The following is a 27957-nucleotide window of genomic DNA, read 5'->3' on the forward strand; positions in this document are numbered from 1 at the left end:
TTGTGAGCTGTACTTGGCTTAGCGCAAGCCCGAATGGTGTATTCAGAAAAGGGCAAATAGGGACAAAAGCAATTCCTTGGTGGTAAACACTCAACATAATTTTGTTATAATAAGATGATCATTTTTACTGAGTCACACACGAATACCATCTGATAAAATGATAATGTTATTTTACTTATTCATCACTACTTCTGATTTTATAATTAGGAAAAATTATATAGAGCAATAAATAAAATTTCCAAGTCCTTCCTAATGATGAGTTTAGGAACAGAGTGAAGGCTTTAATCTAAGCTGTTTATCACTCATTTTGTCAACTGTGCCTTATTATTTCTCTTAGATGTAGAATTTCCTCTTAAGGGATAAAACGAGGTTAATGGGTATAATTTGCAAGTGTTGGCAGATAGCATTCTATCCTTCCATGTTAATTACTTAACATCAACAAAAGAAGGACAAAAGAAGCTCTCTGTTTAAAAAACTACTTAAAAATTAACTTATTAAAATACTTGTCTAGAGAAAAAGCAAACAGATTTGTGGAAACATTTTTCTAGCCTTATATTCTAATGATTATTCCAGTTGGTCACGATATAAAAATAAATGTTTACATTTTCAGAGATACTACAATATAATGCAATTCATTCAACAAATATTTATTGACCTTACTGTTCCACACAAGTACGTGCCTACTGTATTGTGAGTAAGATGCAATTTCTACCTTTGAGAAGTTAGGGAAAGATCCTTCTGACAGTACAGTAAATATCTGATTTCGTTTCTAAACAATGATGGTACAGTATACCTCTAATTTTTTAAGGCAAAATCTACAGTGTTTTTACTTTTTATTTTATGCAACAGTAGGTCTTAACTAGTAAAATTAAGAGAATGGTTACAAATAAGAACTCCAAATATCCGAAAAACAAACAAACAAAACAAAACCCAAATAAACACACAAACTGATGCAACTCTTAGGAAAGAAAAGCTGCTTTGTAGATTCAGAATTAAAATCCTTCAAACCTCTTGACCATTCTTTTTGAATGTCCTAATATAGCCATTTATTTCTTTCATTCCATAATTCTGAACCTAGGGTTGTTTCTTCCCCCTCCTTTTCTTACCCAATTTCCTAAGGCATATAGGGCCACAATTTGGTGTTCATCACTTTCTAAGCATATCAATTATCCCCTGAGGAGTAAAATAATAGTAGTAGTGGTGCACTCCAGTAAGGATGTTATCCACTATAATGTATAAACTACAAGAAAATAAAGACTGTGAAGGTGAAAAACTGTCTATGTATGAAGTCTCATGTCATGAAAAGAAAATGAGGAGAAGATGTGAAGTCTGGAGGGTGAGCATGCACCAACATAGTTTTCAATGAAAATGACCAAGTTAAAATCCGTTACTTCAGAACTAACACATTTTCCAATAAAACTGAAATGAAAATGAAATCTACCCATTGAAGAATAGAATTTAAACTTAAATATGATACAAAGCCATTTCTTTCTTTTCAGACTGCGGATTAATCAAGTTGAATGTGACACAGAAAACCGATCTTATTCAATCCTTAAAAAACAGACTGGGAGATACATCTCCCTTTCCTCTCTCCTCACCCTATTGAGGTTTTTTGAACATTATATACTTGTTTAGGGCTTTTTCCAGTTATAAATATAGTGCATTCACAATACAAACAAGTTCAGAAAATTACAAGAAAAACAACAATCTATAATCCTACGTGGAGAGGAAACAAAAGCGCCAGGAGAGTCAATTTACATTCTAAGATGTTACGTACCTTGCCAAAGATTACTTAGCTATATAATGTCAGTGCTGAGATTCAATATACTGTGTGCGGGCTCCACAGCCCAGCATCTTTACAAATAAAATTAGTCAGTTTATTCTGGGTGAGAAAATTAAGAGTCTCCTAGTAAAGCAAAGACATACTAGTTTTTTATTAAAAAAAAAAAAGATGATTCTACTTCTATAAAGAGTAATCCATTTTAGAAATCACTCAGAGATGAGGAATGAGTTGAAGATAAATAATAAATTAATTAATATATAAAATACAGCCTCAAGGAAATCCTGAATGTAAGAGATGGGCTCTTTAAGTGACTTCTACCTGATCGACTTGCTAAAGTAACTTAATTCTCTGTTTCTTTGTAAAACACTATCATCCCATAATCAGCAAATGGCTAAAATGTCCACACACTCCTACTCCCAGTAGACAAACAGTGTGTCTGACAGTTAGTTCTGTTTTCTCAAACCTGATGGTGTTCCACTCACATAACTAAACATCACACAAACTCATAATTGGGTCCAAAAAAAGGCTGTTGTTTCTAACATAGGTAGAATTGAATGCTTCAAAAACATGTTTTAAAAGTGAGTCTCTAAAAATAATTAATACTAGAAAAATAATCATAAAACTACAGAAAGATTTTTGCACTCAGACTGTTTCACAAATGTCTGTGATTTCCCCAATTTCAAAAATAACTAAATGGAAGAATTATAACCAGTGCACTAATGTTTAGGTTGCCAAGAAATTCATAATTAAATCCAACACTAAATTAGACTTTGAAATATGACTTGGAAATATGCAAATAATGAACCAATGGTATCTACAACAGGACAAAATACCATCCTATCAAGACAAAGTAATTATGAAAAAAGGCACACAAGATGTGCTATGAACCATAATATAAAATGGAAAAAAAAAAGTTAAACATAAGGTACTTTTCTTTTCCCCAAATCCACATTAAAAATTTCACTGATAATGTATTTATTAGTCTTATTAAAGAAATGAAAAAGATACTTATGTCACTTAGGTATTGAACATTTTAATATATTATCCCCAGTATGTATGACAGTGAAATGCTTTCTGGAATTAAACAGAACAAATCCTGAAGTGTAAATAATTTTTAAAATGAAGTTTTAAAATACTTTTTTTACCTCCACTGTTAAAAAATGTAAATATACTTATTTTCATAGAAAAAATACTGTTGGCTGTGATTTTTTTCAAGAGGTGATATACTCTTTATAAGAGTCATGATTTTGTAAAGTAATTTTTTTCATTCCTCTTTTCTCCTTTGTTGTTCTCTTAAAATGTAACTAAAGGAATCAGAAAAAGAAATTGAAGGGCAAATGGAAATATCTCTGATTAAATCTATCATCCAAAATAGTCACTTACAGGCAAACAAAAAGTTAGTTTCAAATGAAGTATTGACTGCAAATCTGAGTTCTTCCTTCTTTGCATTTTCCCCATGACATAAATGGCTCTTTCCAGCCATAAACTTCTGTGCTTCTTTTTTTTCCCTTTCTAATTAGAGTAAGTGATTTCTTTCTCCTCACTTTTATCTCTCCCCAATTTATTTTCCTGCCTTTGGTATGCATTTTAAAAAAAAATAAAAGAAATCCTAACCGTCAAAGGAATTTCTCCTATTTCTTACTGGAAAGCAGGCAAAAAGCCAGGGAGAGAAGAATGTTTCCACCGTCCAAGTGCTGCTCTTCTCCCCTCAAATTCCAATGCAGCCACTTTTTGTCTACTTTTTAAATTTTTTTCTTTCCAACATAAATACTACTAAGCTTAACCATAGTACACATTTTGGGATAGGCTGAAAGGTGCTATGCATCAGTGAGAAAGGAAAAAGACAGAGTTACAACTGTGTAAACAAAGATCTATCTAAACCTGGTAAGTGATGTCATCACTCAGTCATTCACAGAGAAGGCACTAGTAAACACAGTCCTAGGATCTTGCTATGTACTGAAGGCCAACCCACCAGCCTAAATGCCCACACCGATGATTAATTTTAGAGATGAGGCAACTCATCCAGGAATTAATCAGATTTTTTTAACTCCGTTCTCTGTATGTGTGTGTGTGTGTGTGTGTGTGTGTGTACACACAGGTAAGTAGGTAGATGGGCATCTGTTAATAGAATTCTATGTGAAAGTGAGCAAATTCAGAAGAAACAGACTTTTTCATTCAGCTAAATAAGGTTAATTGCCAAATGGGGCATTCCTTCTCATCTAATGACAAATAATACTCTTTCACCTATCTCAAAATAATAATTTCATGAGTTCTTGTATAAATAATCTACCAGTATAATTTGCTGATAGAATTTGCTACTTGATGATATGGCATAGATTGTCACCCATACTGGTGACACGAAAATACAAAGAAGTTTTAGAAAAGCAAAGGGTGCCACTGATTATAGGAGCGCACAGTTTGCGTTACAGTCATCAACCTGCTCAATTGAATCACATCCGTCTGAGCTTAGCAGCTTAAAATTCATTCCACAGCTTGCAGGGCTGACATGGATATGATAAGACAGAAGAACAGAAACACCACTCCGAAGTAACCTAACTGAACCGCACATGTTCTGACCCTTTTTGTCCTCCCTGGAGCTTTTGCTACCTGCAAATGCAACTCTAAAACTGCACTTGTATCTCCAGATCTTTGCTGTTAGCCGAGCAGAAACCTATTTCTCCCTGGGACTAGCAGCCAGAGAGGTGTTCTCTGAAGAAGACTTCTAAATGAGTGTGTGAGCTGAACTCTTACTGAACTGAATTAATTATTAACGATGCAGATGGAGCTGTCCAAATGATAAGAACAGCTCCTGACGTGTCATGATCCAAGCTTTCATTAAACCATTTCAGGCATACTAATGGTTTCCCACTGCTCATTACTTACAAGCACTTTTCTCATAGATATAATAACTCTAGTGCCTGTAGGCAAGACAGTCTATAGAAATACAAAAGTAAGAAGTTTTATCTTCCATAGCATGTTATTTTTCTTCATAGAACATTATTAAAAACGCACACTTACTTAATACTACTAAGTTAAATGGCTTCAATTCAGAAAAGTTGGAAATGCAAAACTACACTTTCCAGGAATAGTAATGAGTACTTTTTGTTGTAAAAGTACTCCTTAAAAGGGTAGTATATAATTCATATTACTAAGATTTGTGTTTGAATTGACTTTTAAATATCCTTTCTCATCGGAAGGATGTATGCGGTATAAATGTATTAGCATTCAACAAATATGCTGCACAATCATATTATACCTCAACTTAGGGTATGCAAGACGTTTTACACCTCTATGCCACTCTTTGCCTCTCTGTGTTGGGAGAATCAGAGGGCAAAGCAGTTGCAGGAGAACTACTCCTAGCATCTGTACCGTCAAAACAGTTACCTGCTGTGTTTGGTTTTTGGGTTTTTTTTGAAGTTGGGAACACTATTCCCCAAAGCCCTTCACATTTCAACCTAAATTATTTGGTACAGGGTAACAATGATGATAAGACTAATAAATAATAGTTGGCTCACACTGTAAATGGGCAATATAATAAAATGTCCTTCACCTCTTTTCTTACTAGAAGTGGAGTATAAGTGAACATTAAAGACTTTCGGCCAAGTGAAAAAATTTTTAATACTCTAAAGTCAGTATTTATTTTGAGATAGAAATAAACAAAACTAGTACAACAAAAGTTAACACATGATACTTTTATAGACTGGATATCTCTAAAATGGTCTTTACAATTCTCAAAGTTATCAATATGGTTAGCCAAGCGCTCAGGGGGAAAAAAAGAGAAGCCTGTGTCTTTAAGGATCATGCCACTTCAAATCAGCTGTTTACCATTTAATTTGAGAGTGGCTTAGCCTATGTTAACTTAAATAAACCAACAACAAAAACTAGCACAATCATTTGGATCGAGTAATTCTAGCTTTTTAGTAATTCAGCTTTTCTAGAAACACTTGAGAATCTTTTACTGGCATTCACTTCGAATTTTTGTTTTGCTTTGTGTTAAGTGTATAAAATAATTCATTTTAAGGACAAAAGTACATACATTTGAAGTGGTTTTAAGTTTCCTTGAACTACTACATTTTTTTTCTCAATTTTATGAACCACTGGTTAACTACAGAAATATCCTAATAAGCTCAAGTGTATCACTTCTTTTAAAGGAAAAAAATCCTTAAAATAGGTATTTAAAAGATATAGGCAATATTTAAACTTGCTTATTTTTCCTTTTCAATCTTATAATGGTCAATAGCATCTATCTGCAACAGCATAATGCTAAAACTCAGTGAAAAGTTTTAAGTACCAAAATCCAAATATTTTAGCTACATCCTTTTATTTCAACTATATTTCAAATATTTGACTAATGGTAATGTAAGCAGTTAAAAAAAAAACCTTATATGTCACTATATTTAGCTTGCATCAAATTTATTTTAAAAAATTTCTTGAAGACCAGTATTTTTATTTGGCATTTTAAAGTTTTAGAAAAGTAATTTTATTTCTAATAAGTTTAAAATTGATTCAATACTCAGTTATTAATCTAAGCTTAAAAAAATTTTGTGCCCTAAAAAGAATTCAGGGTGTGGACATTTATTTAAAAGTACTTAATTACTGTGTGGAAATTAATATAATAAAATTAAGCTAATGTTCTTTCAATTCCACAAAACATTCATTTATTTTATAAATAAGACATAGCTTGGTACAGGACTAAAATTAGAGATTTTGGAGACATAACTTCCTGAACTACAACTCTTAGCAAAAAACTCCACTACGCAAAAACAAAATACACTATACATTTCAGTTATTCCTTTTTAATTATTAAACTAGGCCCAAATCTTGTAATCTTAACAGGGCTTACGTATATTTTTTTAGATTTTGACATGACATTGTAGGAAACTAAATTAGATAAGGAAAAGTACATTTTAGAGGAAAGAGGATTTTCGAAATATACTAATTAGCAAGTACATACACTCTCAACAATGGTATATAACATTTAAGGTATACTACGTAGTTTTACCCTGTAGGCTAGATACATTTATAAATCTTGAATGCATAGAAAAATTAACAATAAAACCAATTATCTTTGTTTCAATAGCACTGCAAAAGCAGCAAGATAAAAATGAAGGGAAAATAGAGTCTGCTTACCAGAATAATGAAGGTAACTGGTCCAATGAAACTCCATATAAAATAGTTATCAACATGAAGCCAGCAACTATTATGAAAAGAAGAGTTTGTTGAAGTAGCTTCAATGGACCCTCAACATTACAAAAAATATAGAATTCAAAAAATCTAACAAAACTATTGTTACAATTGCCTGTGAAAATTCATTTATCATGGGTAAGAACAATTTTAATAATTCTGAGTTGGCTTTGAGGTAAAGAGCAGTAATTTATTTACTTCAACCTTCTGTTTTTCATTTCAGGTTTTAAATTCGGTAAAGGTATACATTATTATGCTCGTATGGGGAAAACAATAAACCCCAACTACTCCCGAATCCCTAATTCTTAAGACCTCTGACTTTCCTAAGGAAAACCTGAAACTCAATATTCCAAATTGTCTCATCATTTTAAAGTTCTTAACTTCAAAATTTGCCTTTCGTATCTATACCTGAGCTACAGTGTTTAACCCTATGGAACATAACAGACAAACAAAATGTTCAGCTGTTAGGCTTGTTTCAAAACAGTAGAGCATAAATATAATACCTCAACTGGGAATGGATGAATGCGAGATAAAAAAATCAAAGCATAGCACTCATATAGTATTAGAGTAAATGATGCATAAACTTATTAAGACAGATTTTACTTAGTGGTTCATTTTTCATATAACATTGAATCCCCACTGAATTTCTTTTATTTGTCTTTCATCATCTGTATAGTCAAAAAGCTTTCTTTAGTCCAAGGAATCTTTATATAACTAATTCTATCAAAGGCAAATATAAACAGAATTGGAAGGCAAATTCATGCTCCTAGCAAATAAAATCCTTAGAAACATGGCTATGTCTACCTTCTGTCATTTTCCATAAATATCTGTATTTTTCATAAATGAAAGACAGTGACTTATTTTAATCCTTTCAAACTGCCTGATAAAATATTATCAAAGCAGAACATATGGGATGGAATGTGCTACTGTCACAATTCAGAATGCGAGTTAGCTAGAGGGTCGGCTGCACAAAGAGAGCTAATGAAGCATTAGGTTAAAACTGAGTAGTTAAACCTGTCAGATGCTTTAAGTTCAGAAGAATTTTTACTTAATATCTTTCTAAGGCCAAAAAGTTATTTACTTTTTCAATTTGTTTCAGGTCAATCTTTTGTGTTAAAAAGAAAGTCCATAATTTAGAATCCGCCTCGCCAGAGTACAAATCCTCTGAACCTAGAAAATTACAAAAGATTGTAATTTGTGCACGGCATGCCCATTCTCTTACCAATAAAGCTTTCAGATGCTATTTCAGTCTGTCAGGGACCCTCACTGACAGCTAACAGGCTTTAAAAAATTATTCACTTGAAAAACACTCAGGTCGCTTGCAATTACTTACGCTTTTTCTGTTCCATAGCTCTTATAGTCAATAGCCGCTGAAACTCCAACCACGGTGGCAGGAAACAAGTAACCAGCCACGTAATAATATTTCTTCCTTGAATATTCACTTTCAAACACTTCAACCAACATCAGGTAGAGCTGTACACCTTCCAGGCACATCCAAGCAAAAGCAGCCAAAAAGAAAAAGTGTAAAAGTCCTGCAAATATCGGACAAGCAATCTAGAAAGGAAAAGAACAAAAAACACACAAGAGAACACATGAATACAAGCAGACCACCCCCAGATTACACAATATTCACTGACAGTGCTCATAACTGTCTTTAAAACACAACATTATTTAGAGTAAACTACTATTTCTTAAAAAAAGACTTTTTTTTAACAAATGGAAATGAGTTCTAAACACTGACAAGTTTGAAGAGTTTAATGTGTATAGAGTATAATGGCAGGTGTGCTAGGAATTTCATCACTGTAAGACATAACTATTTTTAGTGAAATTAAGTGTACATAAGAAAACATATGCTAAATTCTCTTCTAGAATTATCCACTATTAAATCTGAGTATTCCACTTACAGATTATTTGCTCCATACATATTTAGGACAGTTGTTTCCAAATATATTATTTTTATTTTTTCAGTAACAGAATTTAAAATTCCACTTTAATGATGAATACCCCAGATCTAATTCCTAACATTCTTTTCCTGTCCTATGTGGAGCATTTTAACTTCATCCCGGTGCAGACGAATACAGGGTAAAGCATTAACTACTTACTAAGTACTGTTTCTGACACTGAGACCTTGTGATGATGAACAAATGGCTCAGAAGACGAAGAAATGATCACTGGTCAGAATGACTATGTAAGCAAGATGAAAACTGTAAAAATAGGATCTTTTCATTTCAGTGTCCCTGGCACTCTTCTTTTCAAATTACATGTCTTAATAACAACCCAGAAAAATGCAAATGCACCTTGATACAAGAAATGAGTTAACTCATTATAATAATAACTAATGAATCTGCTGTCTTTTAATTTATTATAAATTATCCTCCAATATCGCCATTGTCAACTATATTAAGTTACAAGGTCAAATATCAATATGGGATCGTGTGTGGATTCACACCTGTTATAATGATTTTCAGAGATCCAAGGACAGTAAGCTGAAGGGGGTGCTTACCATGTATTTCGTCTTGTCAATGCCTATTAGGAAAATAAATTCCGCAATGAAAAGGTTGATACAAAGGTTCTTGTGAATAGTATTGCGGTCACTCTGCAGCCCACGGAAAAAGCAGAAGGTGAAGATGCAAATAGCTAGGCAAACGAGGGAAATGACAATTCCCACCCAGGTGATGACTGTAAGGAGTAATTCGTGAACTCCGTCTTTGTACTGAAAATAAAAACAGTATGAGGAACATTAGTACTCCTGCATTGTAAAGGTAAGATAGCTTTCACATGTGCCGCTCACCTTTTAATACCAAACTCTATGAATATTCTTATGTGTTCAAACAGGGCTCAAAACTAAAAAGAAAACTTGAACATGTAACAGAGTTCAATATTATCTTATTAACTTTTATATCCAAAGAATGACCTATGCGAGTGGAGAATTTTACCTAGAATATAATGCAAGAGTCTAATTGTTTCAAAATAACAGCTGAACTAATTACCTACATAAACACAAATATTTATATAATAGAATAAAGGACACTCAGTTATGATTAAAAATAATTGATATCTTCACGACTTTCCTGGCTAACAAAAAAATTTTAAGTTTTCATTTTCCCCTCGAGTTTTGGTATTTATTTATATACTAAGAGTCAAATACACAATAGATTTGCGAGTTTTCATGCTCTATTTCTTAAAATATTTTTATCTTCTGGCTATCATTCCCATAATCACAGAAAAGAATATGAAGAAACATTCCAGAAGCTATCCTGACCTTTCAAAATCTGCAGTTTTGCACAGCGTGCAAAGCTGTTAGGAAAATTTAAAATAAAAGCTGTAAAACAAGAGTCAAACATTCAAGATGGGGAGGGTGTGTTAAACTTTAGAGCCCTCAGTCTCTTTTGTAGGACCCATTGCTGTTCATTTTTTAAATCCCCGACTGCCTCTGCCAAACACCTACCCAAAGGAGTAAAACTTAGAACTAGTCTGTAAAGCACATGATTTTAAGAAGTAACAATAAATATAGTGCCAAGACTTCCTAAAATATATGGACAGTGTAGAAACAATTAGAAATCCACACTACTTTGTTTGCTTTTTAGTTACGATAAGCACCCAAAGAAGGGACTATTATACAAGCTGTTTTGAATCTCCGAGGTTTTTCTCTGCTACTAATTAGAAGTGCAAATACTTACTGCAATTTCCCTGTGGGCCATGAGAATTGCAAAATTGGTTAGGTGGCTGCATGCACACGTTGTACGAGTTTTATTAGTGTCAACCAGCTTGCAGCCCTGGGTAGACCAATATCCCATCATAGTTCTTTCTGAGTAGTTCCAGAAGGAGCAGTTTGCATTGAAATAATTGTCAGGCTGGGAAATAAAATGACAAGATAAAATTAGGATTTTACACTCTAAGATGGCAATAGCAATTGTTTAATATGTGTAAAAGGTAATTTAGATTAAACTTTGCATGTTTCGGACTATAAAGTTTTTCATCAGCAAAATTGTAGGCTATGTTATACAAGGCAGATATCTAACTTAAAAGGGGTTTTATAGTCCGAAACACTCTAAAACGTACTCTAAATTACCAAAGACCCATTTTACACAATTACAATTTCCATCTTATGATTTTACATAGTGATGGTACACTGGAATCATTTTTTTTTTCTTTTCTGACAAAATTAGACCTATGAATTTGTTCTGAGAAAATTCTATAAGGACCAATTGTTTTAAAATCGATTTGGGGCCCATTTTTATTTTAAGTGACATGTTAGCAATGTCAAGGTTTTTAAGAGTGAACCAACGGCAGCAGTTATAAAAGAAGGGCTGCACAAATTTATTTTTCTTTGCCAGTTTTGGAGATCCACCTGGCTATCTGTGGGCACTCATTCACTCTGCTTGTAACGGAAGCCAAAATTCTGCAGACAATCTTCCAACACAGTGTAATGATTTAACTACCAACTTCATTCTAAGGTACGGCAGAGGAATCACATCTCTTCAAGCCTAGATTTTTAAAAACCCAATGCTTGATAACAATTGTGTCACACATGACTAGTAAAATCAAAAAGAACAAAAACAAAAACAAAAAGGTCTGCCACACTAAAAAGGCAGAGTTCTAACAGTTAATACTTGGCTATCCTGCTGTTAAGGTAAGAGTTAATTTTCATTCTAAAACAAATTACAGTCATTTACATTTTCCTGTTGATTACTGAATTAGCTTTCATTAAGAATACACTTAAGTTCTAATAATCACTGAACCAGGCTCATTTAATTTTATGTTCACAGACTTAAATAAACTTATGCCTCTGACCTAGTCCAACATTTGAAATTCAAATGGAAAGGTCTCTTCTTTCCTCTCTGCCATCTCCCCATTCCCTCTCTCCCCATCTCCATCACGTCAAGTTTAGCCTTCCTTCCTCACTGGTTTTATAACCTTCCACTACCTCATTAGCATATATAACTTACATCAATGTGTGGCAGAGTAAAAAGCACAGGATCTGTCAAGTAGACTCGGCTGGATTCTTTATTGATTGAAACTGAAATGACGTGGGAATTCACTGCAATGGTGCTATTCCGACCAATAAAGTCAGCACCCAGTTTTATGGTTGCATTTTCTGTACTAAGAAACTGTCCCAAACTCCGGTAAATGATGAACACCAACTTTGCAAGCCCTAGGAAGGTAAAAATAGTCATATGCCTTTACAGGAAATATTCTTATGAATAAAATAAGATACATTCAAATAAGAATAAAAGGGAAAAAATCCTTATGGATTCTATTTAGATTAAGTTTCTTGGGAAAGTAAAGCATTATTTTAAATCTGCTTTTAAATGGTAAGCAGTATTGTTATATTAGGAGTCAAATATTCAGCATTTTAGGATTAATAGATTTAAATGAACAAAAAACCTGTCAATTTTTAAAAGACTCTGCTCCATCTTACCATTCCTGCTGTTCTGTTTGACAGTATTTGCAGAGAGTTGGATTGAGCTGCCTGCTCCTTTGATGCCCAGAGGAAATTTAAAGTCTTGGACCTGTCCTTCTGTGCTGAGTACTGCAACTTCCAGAACTGGATGAGGCAAAGAATAAAGGGGGAGGAAAAAAGGGCATTACTTTAAACTACAAAGAAGCAAATGGTAATTGCACGAAAACCGCTGCTTCTTTTTTTCTACTTACAAAACTTAACTGTTACATTTCAACAAAATCATGAACAAACTAAACTACTCTAGGAGAACTTAAACCTTGACTACTCTAAAAAATTTCATATAATAATTTTAACATTTTTTCATAATTTTGTATCTTATGTAATCAACTAATTCCAGACACTTACCCTATGAATGTGAAGTGTATGAGCTGAAAGCACACAACTTTCAAAGTTTCATTTATATCATTAAAATAAACAAACCTATTTCAAAACGATTTTTTTGGCTTTTTTACATTAAATAATTTTTCAATGAACATTCCTTGACAATGGCAAAACAAAATATAAAGCATAAATTTGAGTGCCTTTATTGCATGTATACATTTATTTCTTTGTATATGATACATTTTAATCGATAATGAGATTGCATAGCTCAATTTTGCAATTCTTGATTTTCTCTATTTTCTAAACATGGTGAGACCAGCACAATGAGAAAATGTCTGGCATTATGTTAAAACTTCCCATTAGTTCTCACTACTAACTATACATGTTTACATATTTAAGTTGAGCAAAATAGGCCCTGTGTGTCAAATCTGACCTGCCACCTTTTTTGTAAATAAAGTTTTATTAAAATACATCCATGTATGCTCAATCACATACCGTCTATGGCTGGTTGGGTGCTACAATGTCGGTTAAGTATTTGCAACTTAGACCATGTTGTATAGTTGCCTAGAATATATACTATTTGGGCCTTTATAGTAAAAATTTACCAACCACTGTACATTATTCCAAAGCTCAAAAATTCATGGAAAGGGAAACAGGTTGGCATATAACACTAAGAACATTTACCTAATCAACAAGACCAATGTTGTTAAACTTTTTTCAAATACATACATATACATGTATATATATGTGTGTGTGTATATAATATATATTTAAAATAGTCATCAACATAAACATGTCTACTGTAATTCCAATAAAGATTGTAATACTTTACATCAATATTTATCAATATTCATTTGATTTCTAAAAAGAATGGAAAAGTAATATTGTTTTTACTAAAGTCAACTATTTTATATTCATAATTAGAATGTCATTTTATTGATGAAATGAGAGGAATTATACACAAAATTGATTAGTTTCGTATATTAGAATTTTTAAAAGTAACAAATACTTTTTAAATAATTCAATACATACAGTCCATACATTTTTCTGAATTTCACTCTACTGATACATATTTTTGTGTAGCTATTTCTATAAACACACAGATAAGAAGAATTCACCCACCCCCTTTGTTTTTACAAATATAACTTTAAAACCCACCCAATTAAAAAAAAACCTTTACAAAATAATAAAAGAAAAGAAAAAATCCTTACCCAGGTAAAGGTTTTGTTATCAGATAAAGTTTATCTATCCAAACCTATAGGTGAACAATAGTGAAAAACTCAAGAAGCATTCTTTCTAAAGTCAGGATGATCCCTACTAGGGGTTTTATTTATTAGCATTGTACTAAAAGACCTAGCTAATGCAGTAATTCAAGAAAAAAGGTACATAGGGTGCCTGGGTGGCTCAGTCAGTTAAGTGTCTGCCTTCAGCTCAGGTGATGAACTCCGGGCCCTGAAATGGAGCCTCCCCCATAGGAGTCCCTGCCCATCGGGGAGTCTGCTTCTCCCTCTCCCTCTGCACTTCCCCCATCACCACTCATGTTCTTTCACTAATTCTCTCTCTCTCAAATAAATAAATAAAATCTTGAAAAAAAGAAAAAAGGAGTAAAGACTGAAGGAAAAAAGCAAACTTACTATTTACAGAAGATACAATTAACTACGTAGTAGTTTTGAGAGAGCCTCTATATATTATAAAGTAAAAAAATTTAGCAAGGGTGCAATCAGCAAAATCAACTGTGATCCTATACAAACAAATAGAATATGTAATTTTAAAAAAGATACTTTACAATAAAAACAAATAATGCAAGTTATTTAAGAATAAACCTGATTTTTAAAAGTGGAAGATATTAATGGGAAAAATACAGAACTTTATTAGAAGACCTAACAACAAATGGAGAATTATACAAGAGCTTATCTGGGAGACTTCAACAGGTAAATAAAGCTATGAAACTTCTTTCAAAATCAATCTACATACTCAGTCTAATTCTTCTTTTATAATATAGTATTTTATTTTTTATTTTTTCAAATTTTTATTTAAATTTTAGTTAGTTAACATACAGCGTAATACTGGTTTCAGAGTAGAATTTAGTGATTTATGACTTACATACAACACTCAGCACACATCACAGTGTCCCCTTCAATGCCCATCATCCTTATTTAATCCCCCCCCCCACCTCCCCGCCAGCAACCCTCAGTTTGTTCTCCATAGTTAAGAGTCTCTTATGGTTTGTTTCCCTCTCTTCAGCCTAATTCTAATAAAAATTCCAACAAGATTTTTTGGGGGAAAAAAAAAGATTTTTTGAGTTTGTGGAACTTAACAACTGACTTTAAAATTCAGATGGAAAAGACATGCCAAAAGTACCTAAGGTAATTCCTCCAGGAGCAGAAATGAAAGAACTCACCAGATAGTAATATTATTAAAACAAAAACAAAAGGAGCAATGCATAACACACTTCTAACATGTATAGAAATGACAGAGATATCCTTACAAACCGCTGGGGAAAGGAATGAATTATGAACTAAAAGTACTAAAACAACATATTATCCAAAAAGAAAAAAAAAAAAAAACACCCTCAGAAAACAAAAAACCAAATTAGTTTCTTCCTTCATATCACAAACAAAAATAATTTCCAGGTAGATTTCAACATAATTATAAAAAGGCAAAGTTTTATCATTTCTAAAGTCTTACATAAGATCATTTATAAAGTTACAGGTATCACTGTGGAGAAAATTTTCTTGAGGACACCAAAAAGGAAAGTATTTCTTAAATAAGATACCAAAAGCACCTACCCTAAGAGAATAGACTGATAAATTTGACTTCATTATTCTGTAAACAAAAGATACCATAAACAAAATAAAAAAGAGAAGGCACGCACAGAATAAATGTTTTCAATCTATACAGTCTACAAAGAATTAATGTCCAGAATGCATTAACTACAGAGAAACAGATGCATAGGTAAAAGTCGTGGAGAACAAATTCACAGGAGAGAAATCTAAAATACCCAATAAAGGCATTAAGTAATCTGAGAACCACAAATTAAAACAATAATGTGATCAATTCAAACCCATTAGAACAATAACATTTATGTCAATAACAAAGTGTTCTTTAGCAAAAAGAGTAATAGGGAGAGAACAATGGTGCTAACAGGTGAGAATGTAAATTGGTAAACAATATTAGAAAGCAACTTGGCAGTATTTAATAAAGTTGAAGATGGGCATGCTCCATCATTCGAAAACTCTGTTTCTAGGTGTGTGTATCCATATATGTCTAGAAAGGCACATACATATGAGGACAAAGACACACAAAAACCTTCACTGTTTTCCGTATTATTAGCAAAAAAGCATAAGTCACTAAAATACCTATCATCGGCATAGTTAAATAAATGTGATGTATCTTAGATCGAATGAAAGAATGAACCTGAGATGCACATATTAACATGCACGAGTATGAAAACTATAAAGGGCAAGGGACAATTATACAACTACATATATAGTGTGAAATCATTAATGTTAAAAACACAAAAAGCAACTGTTAAATGTGCATAGTTGTAGAGCAAAATTAGAAGAAAAAAAAGAAGCTTACTAAAGAAAGGTTACGCCCTTCTTGATCTGATCAACAAGGAGGAGACCCAGAGGACTTAAACATTATCAGTAACTATTTACTTCCCCCCCAGAACGTGAAGCAAAAATGGTACAATACTAAGATTTGGCTCAGAGTGGAATACAGATATTTATGATAATCTCTGTATCTATATATTCTGTACGCTTGAAATAATATATGCCTTGTACAACAGATTTCCTGACACTGAATACACTTCATTCATAGGAGAGCCTCACTCACAACCAATGCCGTAGGTAAGACTTTAATATATTTTTCTGTCCTTGTATTTTTCAAATTCATTACCGAGTAGTGGCTGCAATGAGAGGAGATGGGAAGAAAAGAGAACATATAGGAAAAACTATGACCTCTGCCAGGAGACCCGCAACATTCGAGGCTCCATCAGCCTGAATCCAAGGTACAAACAACATAGAACTGACTAAAGATGACAGGTCACACAGCCAAAGCCAAGCCTCAATGGTGATGTGGCTTGGAGGATATGAGCCTTTGCTGTTGTGAGCTGCTGTGACTTTGGGGTTTTTGTTGCCACAATATAACTAAGCCTAATTGACGATCATGTTGGCTGCTAAGTCCACTGGGAAAATAAATGATATGGAATTTTATAATGGATGGATTAGGCTGATAACACCTAAACCACCTAATCAATCATAAGATCACAAAGAAAGACAACCTAACATGTGCCTCTTTTGCAGGATGCATTAGAAAGTTCTTGGAGAAAAGAAGTGAAGAAACAAACTTAAACCTGACCTAATCAAGCCTCCAGATCCAATTACAGTATATATCAATCATGTAAAATGATACAGCAGGGATGAAAACAGCCAAATCCAGAATGTGGGAAACTCCATAGCACAAATCATCTGCTCAATTTCTTCAAAAAAAGGAAAAAGTTAAAAAAAAAAAGAAAAGATGTAGAGAGAAATGACTCAAGCAATGTATCAAACATACCACACGGAATTGTTTGTTTCCTGGTCAAAACAAATTAAGTATTAAGAAATTTACAAAAATGAAGTAAATTTAAACATATTTTGTTATCTTTTGAACTTATTTTTGTTAATTTTTAGAAGTGTGAAAATGACATTATTTTTTTTAAAAGCATGGGATTCATATTAAGGTATTTACAGTAATAATAATATGTTAAAATTTGCTTTAAAATACAGTGGTGAGAGCAATGAGTGAAATAGGATTAACTAGATATTGTTGAAGGTGGGTAATTTTTTAGCAACATGAGAAACTTCTGCTCCTCTTAAGATATCATTAAGAAAATAAAAAGAAAAGTCATATAACTGAGGGAAAATATTCACAGTACATATATCCAACAAAAGACTTATATAAGGAATATATTAAGAATCCTCATAACTCATTATTAAGAAGAAAAACAGCCCAATTAAAAATGGGCAAAATATATGGACACTTCACAGAAAGATACATGAATGGCCCAAACACGTAAGAGCTGAACAATTATCAGCAATAAGCTACTTAGCGATCACACAAATGCAAAATAGAACCAAAATGAGTTGACACTACAAAGCACTCAAAGGGCCAAAATTAAAAAGACTGACGATCCTAAATGTCAGTGAGGATGTGGAGTAACTGAAGTCTCACAGCAGATAGGAGTATGAAACGGTACAACCACTTGGAAAATGGCAGCTTTACAAGTAACGCTGAAAAAGTGGAAATGATGTAAACACCCTAATAAGATTGTGAAAACACAAACAGTGGTGTTTCCTTGTAATGGAATACTACCCAGCAACAAAAAGGATTGAACTAAAGATGCTCCCACCAGCACAATCTCAAAAACATCATTCTGTGTAAAAATGCACGATCAAAAAGAGTGCCTATTTTATGATGCCATTCAACTAAAGGTCCAGAAAAGGCAAAATTAAATTACAGTGACAGAAAACAGACTGGTGGTCACCTGGGGCTGGGGGTATGAGGAGACCTACTGCAAGAGAAGAAAGGCCCTTCTGAGGTGACAGAATGTTGACCTTGCTGTTGGTCACATAGTGTGCATTTGTCAAAACTCATCTGTACATTTACAACAACTGCTTGTATTGTATATAGATTATATCTCCAAGTTGACTTTAAAAAGCTATAATCAGTTACATTTATAATAATTGTGCCATTTTTATGAGGTCATGTATTATAAGGGTAAATCACACAATGAAGTTAAACTAAGGATTCAAGGAGAAATCATTAAGGAGTAAATCAAATTGTCTTAATAACCTAAGATATGAAACCATGCCCTAAATTTAGATAAGAGCTTCAGGAAAGTGAGGCTATAAAGGAATAATAGGCTATTTTAGTCTTCATGTCTAAAAAGAAGAACAAGTCCTAGGAAAAAGGTAAATGCTTTCCTCGTACTGAATCATGGATGATATTTGCCACAAAATTGTATTCTAGAAACAAACAAAAAGACATTACTATGCTAGAAAATGTAAAATGACTTTCATACTGATAATTCTTGGGTAATCTACATGTATATGGTAAGTTTGGGGCATTATTTTTGAGAAGTCGGTAAAATGTGTACTACATTCTGTAAGAATCTTGACCCACAATTTTTTTTTTTTTTTTAATTTTAGAACATTTTTTTAGTTTTTAAAGTAATTTCTACATCCAATGTGGGGCTTGAACTCACAACCCCGAGATCAAGAGTAACATTCTCTACTGACTGACCTAGCCAGGTGCCCACTCTTTTTTAGTTAAATTTTTTTTTTAAAAAAAACAGCATGAAGATTAATCTTTGAGCATTCTGAAAAACAAGTATTAGGAAAAAAATATATTCTTGGACATTTACATTTTCAGACTCTGTCTCAAACTGGCATTGAAATATCTCAGACAGTGTGTCCTGAAGCTGATGGGAACATAGCATGTCACCCTGGCCCATCAAATATTCTTGCACACTTTGAGAGGGTGTAGGAGGGAAATATCAGGTGTTTTGTTTTTATTTTCACAGCCATTGGAAGATTTTGAAAACAAATGTAGTTCATAACGTGCCACTTCAAATAATACTTTCTATGATTCATCCTCTAAGATGATCAAGTTTACACACTTTTATCCTTACAAGTACATCACTGGGAAAATTTGAAAAGAATTGTTCAGTGTACATCCTAGGAATTTTATGAGACTAGCAAATAAATTAACCAAATATAATGAAACAGGGAGCTTTGTTCATTTTGTATTACTACCAAAGCTGTGGTAGCACATCGTTTTCCCTATGACTGGTATCCCAGATCATGGCCAGCCAAATGATGTATCTTGACTTCATTTATTGTGAAGTTATTGAGTTATTTATCATCCCCAAAGCTCACAGTACATAAAAACATATGATTTTAATAACCCTTTCTTTCTAAAAATTCAGTTATTTAAAATAAACTTAAGGTTTTGAATTTAAATTCAGTTATAATAATCTGATTCTATACACCTTTATTTTCTGAATTTTAAAATACAAAGTCCCAGGCACAATTAGGCAATGAGGTATGGCATCCCACAGAGCAATACCTCATTCAATATCTGTTGTGCCAATGAACTCTTTTGGTAGAAGAGTCATCTGTGTTCCCTTTTGGCTTTTTTGTTTTTTTACATTAATGCTTGGGAAACTTTTTTACTTTACTAAGAGATATTTCAAATCTCATCTGAGTTCAACCCCTCTGAATAACCAACAATTCTAAATCAGTCAAGCCTAAATGAATATAATTTTACTGTACTTACTGTATTTTTTCAAATGTCACCAAAAGTGAATTCCTACCTCTCATGGCCAGCATTTAAATTCTAAATTTAAATGCTTCAAAAACTATATGCAGCTAGTTTGCAATCTATGAAGCATGTATAGTCTGCATTATGGGAGATGTAGTTCGCTGACCACATTTTCACCTGAAGGCAGCTGTGTTTAGTATAAACATTTGGCTCAAATTCTGTGTGCCTAAAATATTTGACTGGGAGAACACATTCCAGAAAGTAATTTAAATTCATTAGGAACATATTATATAAAATGGAAAAGCATTTGCCACAGTTCCATAGCAAGCACTTTCATTACTTACGCAATACATATTCTGGCATTTAAGTACTCTAAGCTTCTTTCCTTTAATGATTTTTCAGTCGGGGAAAAAGAAACCTACATAAAACCAACTTTTAAAAAATACAGACAGATTTGGGCTTTTGCATTAATTTTATGAAGTGTGATCAATAATAAATTGACAAAAGAGAAGTTTGGCCCTGGGAAAGAACAGATTCAGAAGGGAAGCATCATTCTCTTAAACATGTATCTTCTAAATCAAAATTAAACTTGACAATGTATTCACTTACCAATATTTTCTGTAGGCATTGAGACTCTGGTTGGTTCTACAAGATTGTCAGCCAGGACAAAAGCTCCTTCTTCCAATGTATCAAGTAACATTGTTGCTGTATGCGCTTGTTCAGAAGAATTCATGTGTCTCCAGGATTCCAAAGCTTCAGGTCTCAGAAGATTGTCCACTGTGTCCACAATTGCCTGCATCCATTAGAAAACTACCATGAGTTTTGACTGCTTCCAGTACCAGGGTGATTTTCAATCACTGACTAGTGACAATTGTAATATTTATCTGTCGTGATGATTTACTCTTATTTCAAGATGGAAGAACACCTGAACAAAATACACCTGGCCAACTAGGAACGTATCTTACCATCTCAAAATAAAACTAACTGAAGATTAGTAGACTGCTATTTGATTATAAAGGGTAAACGTGAAAAGATGGCTTGTTGATACTTATCTAACAATATCTCGATTGTCAATGAGAAGCACAACCAATGTCAGCTCTTAGCCTGAAGTATTACTGGTCCATGCACCGTCACTCCTATTTACAACCTCAAGTTTTAAATGTTCTAAATAGAAAACACTGATGTCTCTGGAATGGCCTGATATTTATGCTTGAAAGTTACACCATACTGTTTTTTGGAACCTGAACTAAAATAATAACCAAAATTGTGCCTTATAACATTGTCTACTTATTACCATTGGGAAAAAAAACCAAGTTGATTTCAAAGTTTACACGTTATCTGTGAATGTTTCACTCTTCCAATTCCCTGTCCAGCTGGAAAACACCTGAGCATATACCTTAGTTTATAAATAATGATCTGCTTTTAAAAGAATCAAGAGATCAAAACATTTAAAGCCTATACCAATAATTAAATGGAAACTAATAATTTAATGAAAAATTTTAATGAAATAATTTAAGAAAAGTAGAATAAAGTCTTCATAAACATCCAAGTTGTACATGTTCATATTTGTAGGTTTAGTTTATTACCATGCAAAATAACATTAAACAAAAAATATAACCCAGTTAGTTAAGCAATTGAAGGCAGGCTTTTGTACTGATACTGCAGCTACTGACTGACTTTGGTGTGGATAGCTGAAATCACTAAGTTTATTTACTCTATGCCATTTACCTAGTCATGTCATTAAGACCATATATAAATTGTTTTGATCTACTGGTAATCACGGAGGGAAAAGAACATACATTGTGCAAAGAACAACAAAAATTGCTGGTTTGAGGTTCGATATTGAAATAAGCAGGGGTAAAAGTTGTTTGAAGCTACTGTCAAAGTAAGATTAATTAGCTTAATCCATCTTAATATCCTCGTTCTGTCTGCCTTGTGAGCCACCACGACCTTCCTGGCAGGTGGAAGATACTTCCAAGTGGCGTTAAAGGCTTTTTTCTCTCTCTAATGGGAGATAGAATAGTCAAAATGCTCGCAGTGATACTGCTGCAGCCATTAACTAGAGTGGAACAGAAATTGGTCTGCTGAGGCCAGATTCATTAGTCACCAAGAAATACAGACTGGAGTCTCTAATCTAAGTTACAAATGAATCCTCTGTCACAAAGTGGGAACTCGCTTCATTTGCATAGTGTAAGTCAGCTTCTGATTTGTAATTTAAGGAGTTTTATTAGTCTTATCTGAGCAGAGAAGCTCATTTGAGAGATACTGAAAATGACACTGGTCAGAAATTAAGGTCATGCTGTAACTTACTACATATACACATAACTTGCTGATGACATGCTTTTATTAATTTGAAACACTCCTTATTTATTACCATTTGTACTTTTCTAGCAGAATCAAAAATGATCATTAGCCTAATCATATTCCTTAAGTAGTCTCTCCCTGCCAAAGAAAAAAAGCTGTTCTTTTCCCACTGTGATATATGTCCTGGGCAACATACCAATTATTACATTTCACACATTAACTAATACCTTAAAGGTGAACTGAAAATTTCAGTACGACAAATTCTATACACTTCAGCAGTTATTTCTTTGCCCCCATTAAACAGGCTAAAAAGGACATTCAGAATATTACGACCTAAAAACAGACTTTCCTACCACCTTTTCTTGTAAAGTTCTTAAGTCCAACAATGTCTATTACAAACTAATGACATGCCGTTCTTCTTCTTTTTTTTTTTTTCCTAGATCTTGCCAACCAAAACTGGTAGTCATGGCTTTTGAGTAACCTCTATCCTACAAAACTACAAGCTTCTTTTGTTTTGTCGTCATATGTATATGGGTTAGTTCTTTAAGGTTTGATTTACTAAGGATATGGTCCTCAGACGCGTACGATTAGAAAATAACTATCCCCCCAAAAGAAACGTCTAAAATTCACATAATAAAACAAAACGCAAGCTGGTAATATTACTCTGGTCTATCACACAGAACTAGCATGGCATAGTCCACTGTCGGCCTCAGCACGTTTCCTATTACTTGGATATACCAGGGAGAAAAACCGGCTGGAGTGAACAAGAATTCTGAGCCAAACAGTGGCTTTGTGTCTATTAGCCTGATAAAAACCAACATAGAACATATGTTGATAACACTGTCACATTATTTATATTTCATTTCTAGTAACCCATCCCCATATCAACCTGATTCTAGAAATGACTACTAAAAATTTTAGGACAAAGCCTATTTTATTTAAGAGTACACCACAGAGATAAGAAAGCAGTGACTTTTTCATGCACATACATTATGACTATACAGTCTTTGATATGATAAACTGCCAAGAATATATCATAGCTGTTTTACTCAAGTTGTTTCTTAATCTACAGAGATGACAACAGGAAACAAAGAGACTATATGATTACTTTCCAATCAGAGGATATTTCATTAAAATTCTCATATGTTTGGATGAATGGAAAAAGAGCAAAAATTATAAAGGTAAATTATTTGCTTATTCTGAGAGTAATATACCTGAGAAGAGCCAACATTTGTACAGCTGATATGGGGCACATTATATAATTATCAAAGACTGAAATACATTGGATCATGCAGCAAGATGATAAAGCGTGGCAGGTAGCTGAAGAAGGGAGAAAGCAGGGTGACAGCACAGGAGAGATACCTTAAGGTAAGCCCTGCATGTCTTCTCTCGTTTTTGGAGCTTTTTAGTAAAAGAAAAGAAAATCAGAGGTTAGATTTTATCTGTTGAAAATGAGGAAAAAAGAAATCCTCAAAACTGAGGCTGGCGTTCCTGATTTCAAAGTTTATTATGCATGGTGGTCCTCTGGATTTTTGTGAGTTTATACTGATTGTCAAAACTGCATATTTATAGTTCATAGCTGCATTTTATTAAGTGCACTAATCCAAAGTTCACAATAAAGCCAGGGACAAAATATGTGGTTAAAAGAGACAAAAATGTCTATTTTTTTAACCCTGTAACACCTTATTAGCCATGGATTTTGGCTTAATATGAATCTCATATGCTTATTTTATAGTACGGTTAAAATAACTACCAAGTTTTTGTCTTATTAGGAAAAATTAATAGCACTAATACACTGTCCTCCTAGAGAGGGAAACTCGCCCTTCTCCCAAAACCTGCAATTGAAAATAGTATTACCGTGGCTAACATTCCTCCATGAGCCACAGTTTTAGTGCAACCGTAAGAGTTGCACGTATTAGTGTACAGAGTATATGAGATGTATAACACACAATCTCTCCAAGTGCAGATAATGCATTCTTCAGTGGGAGTATGGACCACAGTCAGGCCATGTCAGCACCAACTAAAATCTCACTCAGAGATTTTAACTTTTTTTTTTTTTTTTTTTTGCCATGTTGTTCCTTTCTCAGCTGTGATTCTTTCTTGGGAAATTAATCGAATTAGAAATTTTGTTTCTAAGTATATGTCAAGAGGGCCAGAGGTTTGGCAGTCCAACGCTAGAGGAATCAAGAGCTGCCATACAAAATATCCGATTAACTCACAGGAAATTCCTGCCTACCTTGTTGTAACTCCGACCAGCGGAATCCTTTTCACTAGGTTTCAGTTCCTGCAGCTGTGCATCAAGAATGTCCACCAACTGCTCCATCAGTCTCACTGAAGAGCTCACATCCCCAGCAAACACCGGCCCTTTGGTATGTTTAGCCAGTTCATTGGCAAGACTAGCAGCGTTTTCTCCACTTCTGATCTGAAATGACAATTTATATTATCTCAGTATGATTTCTTGCTCTGTTTGCGGCTTCTTGTTCTTTTCCTGAGTACTTTGTTGTGGTGAGAGAAATATTTGCAAATATGTCAAAATCTGCAACTAATTGAGACCAATAACTTTCTCCTCATTTCAGATGATTAAAGGTTCTTAGATCCTCAACACACAAAAGACATTCTTAACCAGACATTTAAAAGAAATGAAAGGAAAAAAAGAAAACCAGAAATCCTTTTTAAAGTTTTTCAGATAGCTTGCTCATTTCACTGCCACCATTTTAAACTGCTGTTTAAAAATCTTATTTATTTATTCCAATGATCCAGAAATTTACATCAGAATGTAATCAGTACGATACTGGGAGTTATTATCTACTGCTTGCTTGCATTGCAGAAAGGTAGATGACGAAGGAGAAACTAAAATGTCACTACACTGCATTGTAATATTAAAGTTACTAATGCCTTTTAAAGTCGTTTTACTTATTCTATCATAATCATCTGTGATATAAACATCTGCTTGCATTCTGTGGATTCAGTTGCAAACTTAATGGTATTTGATTTATTAGGCCGATGGACTATTTGTCTTACAAACATCAAAAGGTTTGAACAAACTGAATATGAATGAAATTAAGCAAGTATCTACTCATTAAAAGGCTTAAGAGAAAACAGCATGCCCCAAAACATATGTAACTTTGAATAAATGGTTTACAGACAAAACTATGCATAATTTTTTATTTTTGTACTGAACAAAGAGCGATGAAGCTGGTTTTAACATACAAAGCTAAATTATTTATGTTAGACGTTAAAGTCCTTAATCACCAATGTGTATCATATTAAAAGGTTCCAACCAACCTTCTGAGCCAGCTGATTAACCCAGTGTGAGGTACAGTTGCTAAGATCGGGGCCCTTAGGGTTCCATGTTCCAGTGGAAACCATGCAGAGATAGGAGGCAGTTCCTACAACAGATGTAGAAAACAACAGTGAAATTGAAACCATTTTTCTGCATGCATTCGGGAAATCAGCTACAATGATACTACACTGCATGTTAAATTTTGAATAAACGCTAATGGAAGTGGTTGACAATAACTGACAAAGAGTAGGGTATAATGCAGATTATAAACAGTAAATATAAAGTCAGCATAGAAATATCAGACGTTTACAGCAAACAAACAAAAAGCCCTTGATTTTCTTGGGACTCATTCAAAACGATACTTGTAATGAGAAAAGCAGCTGTAAGGAAGCCTCACCGGAGTCCATGGGCAAAAAATGTCAGGCTTGACCTAGGTCTTTAAGAGGGAGAGGTAATTCAGGGCCTGACCTTAAATAACTTTTACCGTTCATGAGCCTTTAAGTTATCTACCAACACTCTATTACCGAAGTTAACAAAAATAATAACAAAGTGAGTTATCATAAATGTCTCTCTTTCCTCAAAATCACTTCAGCGTAATTCAGAACCTACTCGCAGTAAATGTAAAAGTACACATTTGGCATTTTACAAGAACTACCTCTTGTTCCCTTGGGACATGGTCGTTCAACCATCATTCCCCTTTGTGTCTGAGGCCACTTTATCCCCCTCGCGTCTAATGCTTCGCAGAATCTCTCTGGCAGGGGAAAAATATTTGTTACAGGAGGAATTTTGGTTGTAGAAACTGCTGGAGGTGGTTTTGTCCCTTTGCTTCCTTCCTGTGATCCAGCTACAGTTGTGCTCATGGGGCCTTTCTGTGAAGTAGAGCTTGTGGTTGATACTGTGGTTTTGAACAGCTCAGCTGAAGAAGTTATTGTCACAGCTGTGGTAGGCACTATGGAAAAAAGATGAGTACATTAATCTCAAACACACACTTGCACTCACATGCAGGCACACACGTGAATATGTATACACACACACCCAATACCCTTCCCATCTGACTACCCCAAAACCAACAACGTGAGAATTAGTGAGAACACCGGTAAGGCTGGAGAAAGAATAAATCCCTTCATTTGTTCCTATTTATTCATATCGTTGGCTAAGTAAAGGAAGTTCAGGCTTTACTCTAGATTTTTCTGTATGACTCCAATTGTCTTAAGTCTACTTCTCAATGAAATACTTGATAATACAGCTTAAGTATATTTCATCATTTATCATCCAACAGAAACTGAAGGACAGTTTTAAATAAAGTTTCAGTGTCTATACCAAGTATATGTGACTACTACGAAACAATACAGAAAAATTCTTTTTTTATAGAAGTTCACACCCTATAAATAATCAAATTCAAAGCATCAATAAAAATCTGACAATTACATATAATTAGGACAATAGAAAATTTAAAGTCACCCACTCTACATCTTGCAGGAAAATAAATACTGTGACATCTTTCCACCCAGCAGCCATTCTTGCTTGAGAGATTTTTGAGCATGCCTGATTAGATCCAAACAGAAGATAAGCTTGGCATGCTTGTGCTGTGTTAGTAAGGAAACATCTGAGGCTTCATTAGGCATATTTACGTTTGAAAATGTAGGTAGAAAAAGCAACTACTTTTGGTCAGAGGTTATAATGCAATCTCTTATCAAGATAACAGGTTAGATCAAATCATGCCTAATTTGAAACCAACCCTACATACCATTCCGATGCTTAATAGAGAGTGTAAAAGGAACTACAGTTACACATTTGAAATTATTTTAAAAGGTTATTTTTGATTTCCAGCATGACTTTCAAACTGTTTAATCTACTAGGTTAAAAAAATAATGAAGCTTAATGTTTCCTTCATTAATTGCCATTTAATTAGTTTAAACAACTAAAATTCTGTCAGTAAAACTTTAATGCTATCATTTACAATCTATTAGGTGATCACACTAAAGTTTTATCAACATTTATAGATAACTGGCTCTTGAAACCTTATGCATATGATGCTTTAAATTTAAACTAATAGCTACAGCAAATTAAAAAAAAACTATTTTTTCGAGTAGTCGGATAAAAACATTAACTTTTTTTAATGCTTTCTCTATAATTTAAGAAACTAGAACATTAAAACTTAGAAAACAAGTTCTTGTTATCACTAATATGTTTATTATTTTAAGTTCTGGTCCTTATGGAGTTCTTTATATAATCCTGCCATTATTGACAGAGTACTCTAAGTCCATCACTAAAAATAGTGTGCACTTGTTTCTAGTTCTTCAGGGA

The 27957-nt window shown here is 33.6% G+C and overlaps 1 protein-coding gene across 1 annotated transcript in view; it reads right to left on the reverse strand.

Annotated features, from left to right (window-relative positions):
- The window catches only part of ADGRL2 (adhesion G protein-coupled receptor L2), a 40432-nt gene extending 13765 nt beyond the window's left edge, over positions 1–26667 (reverse strand). Inside the window, exons 1-11 of the mRNA XM_040627104.1 lie at positions 26306–26667; positions 25653–25756; positions 24604–24789; positions 23730–23768; positions 20673–20856; positions 12390–12515; positions 11917–12122; positions 10648–10821; positions 9471–9680; positions 8301–8521; positions 6914–6980 (exon numbers count right to left, since the gene is read on the reverse strand). Coding sequence (XP_040483038.1) covers positions 6914–6980; positions 8301–8521; positions 9471–9680; positions 10648–10821; positions 11917–12122; positions 12390–12515; positions 20673–20856; positions 23730–23768; positions 24604–24789; positions 25653–25756; positions 26306–26510 — 1722 coding nt within the window. The 5' untranslated portion in view covers positions 26511–26667. The remainder of the gene's footprint in view (positions 1–6913; positions 6981–8300; positions 8522–9470; positions 9681–10647; positions 10822–11916; positions 12123–12389; positions 12516–20672; positions 20857–23729; positions 23769–24603; positions 24790–25652; positions 25757–26305) is intronic.
- Positions 26668–27957: the final 1290 nt, after the last annotated feature.

Source organism: Ursus maritimus, unplaced genomic scaffold (genome assembly GCF_017311325.1).
Source record: "Ursus maritimus isolate PB19 unplaced genomic scaffold, ASM1731132v1 scaffold_12, whole genome shotgun sequence".
Taxonomy (NCBI): domain Eukaryota; kingdom Metazoa; phylum Chordata; class Mammalia; order Carnivora; family Ursidae; genus Ursus; species Ursus maritimus.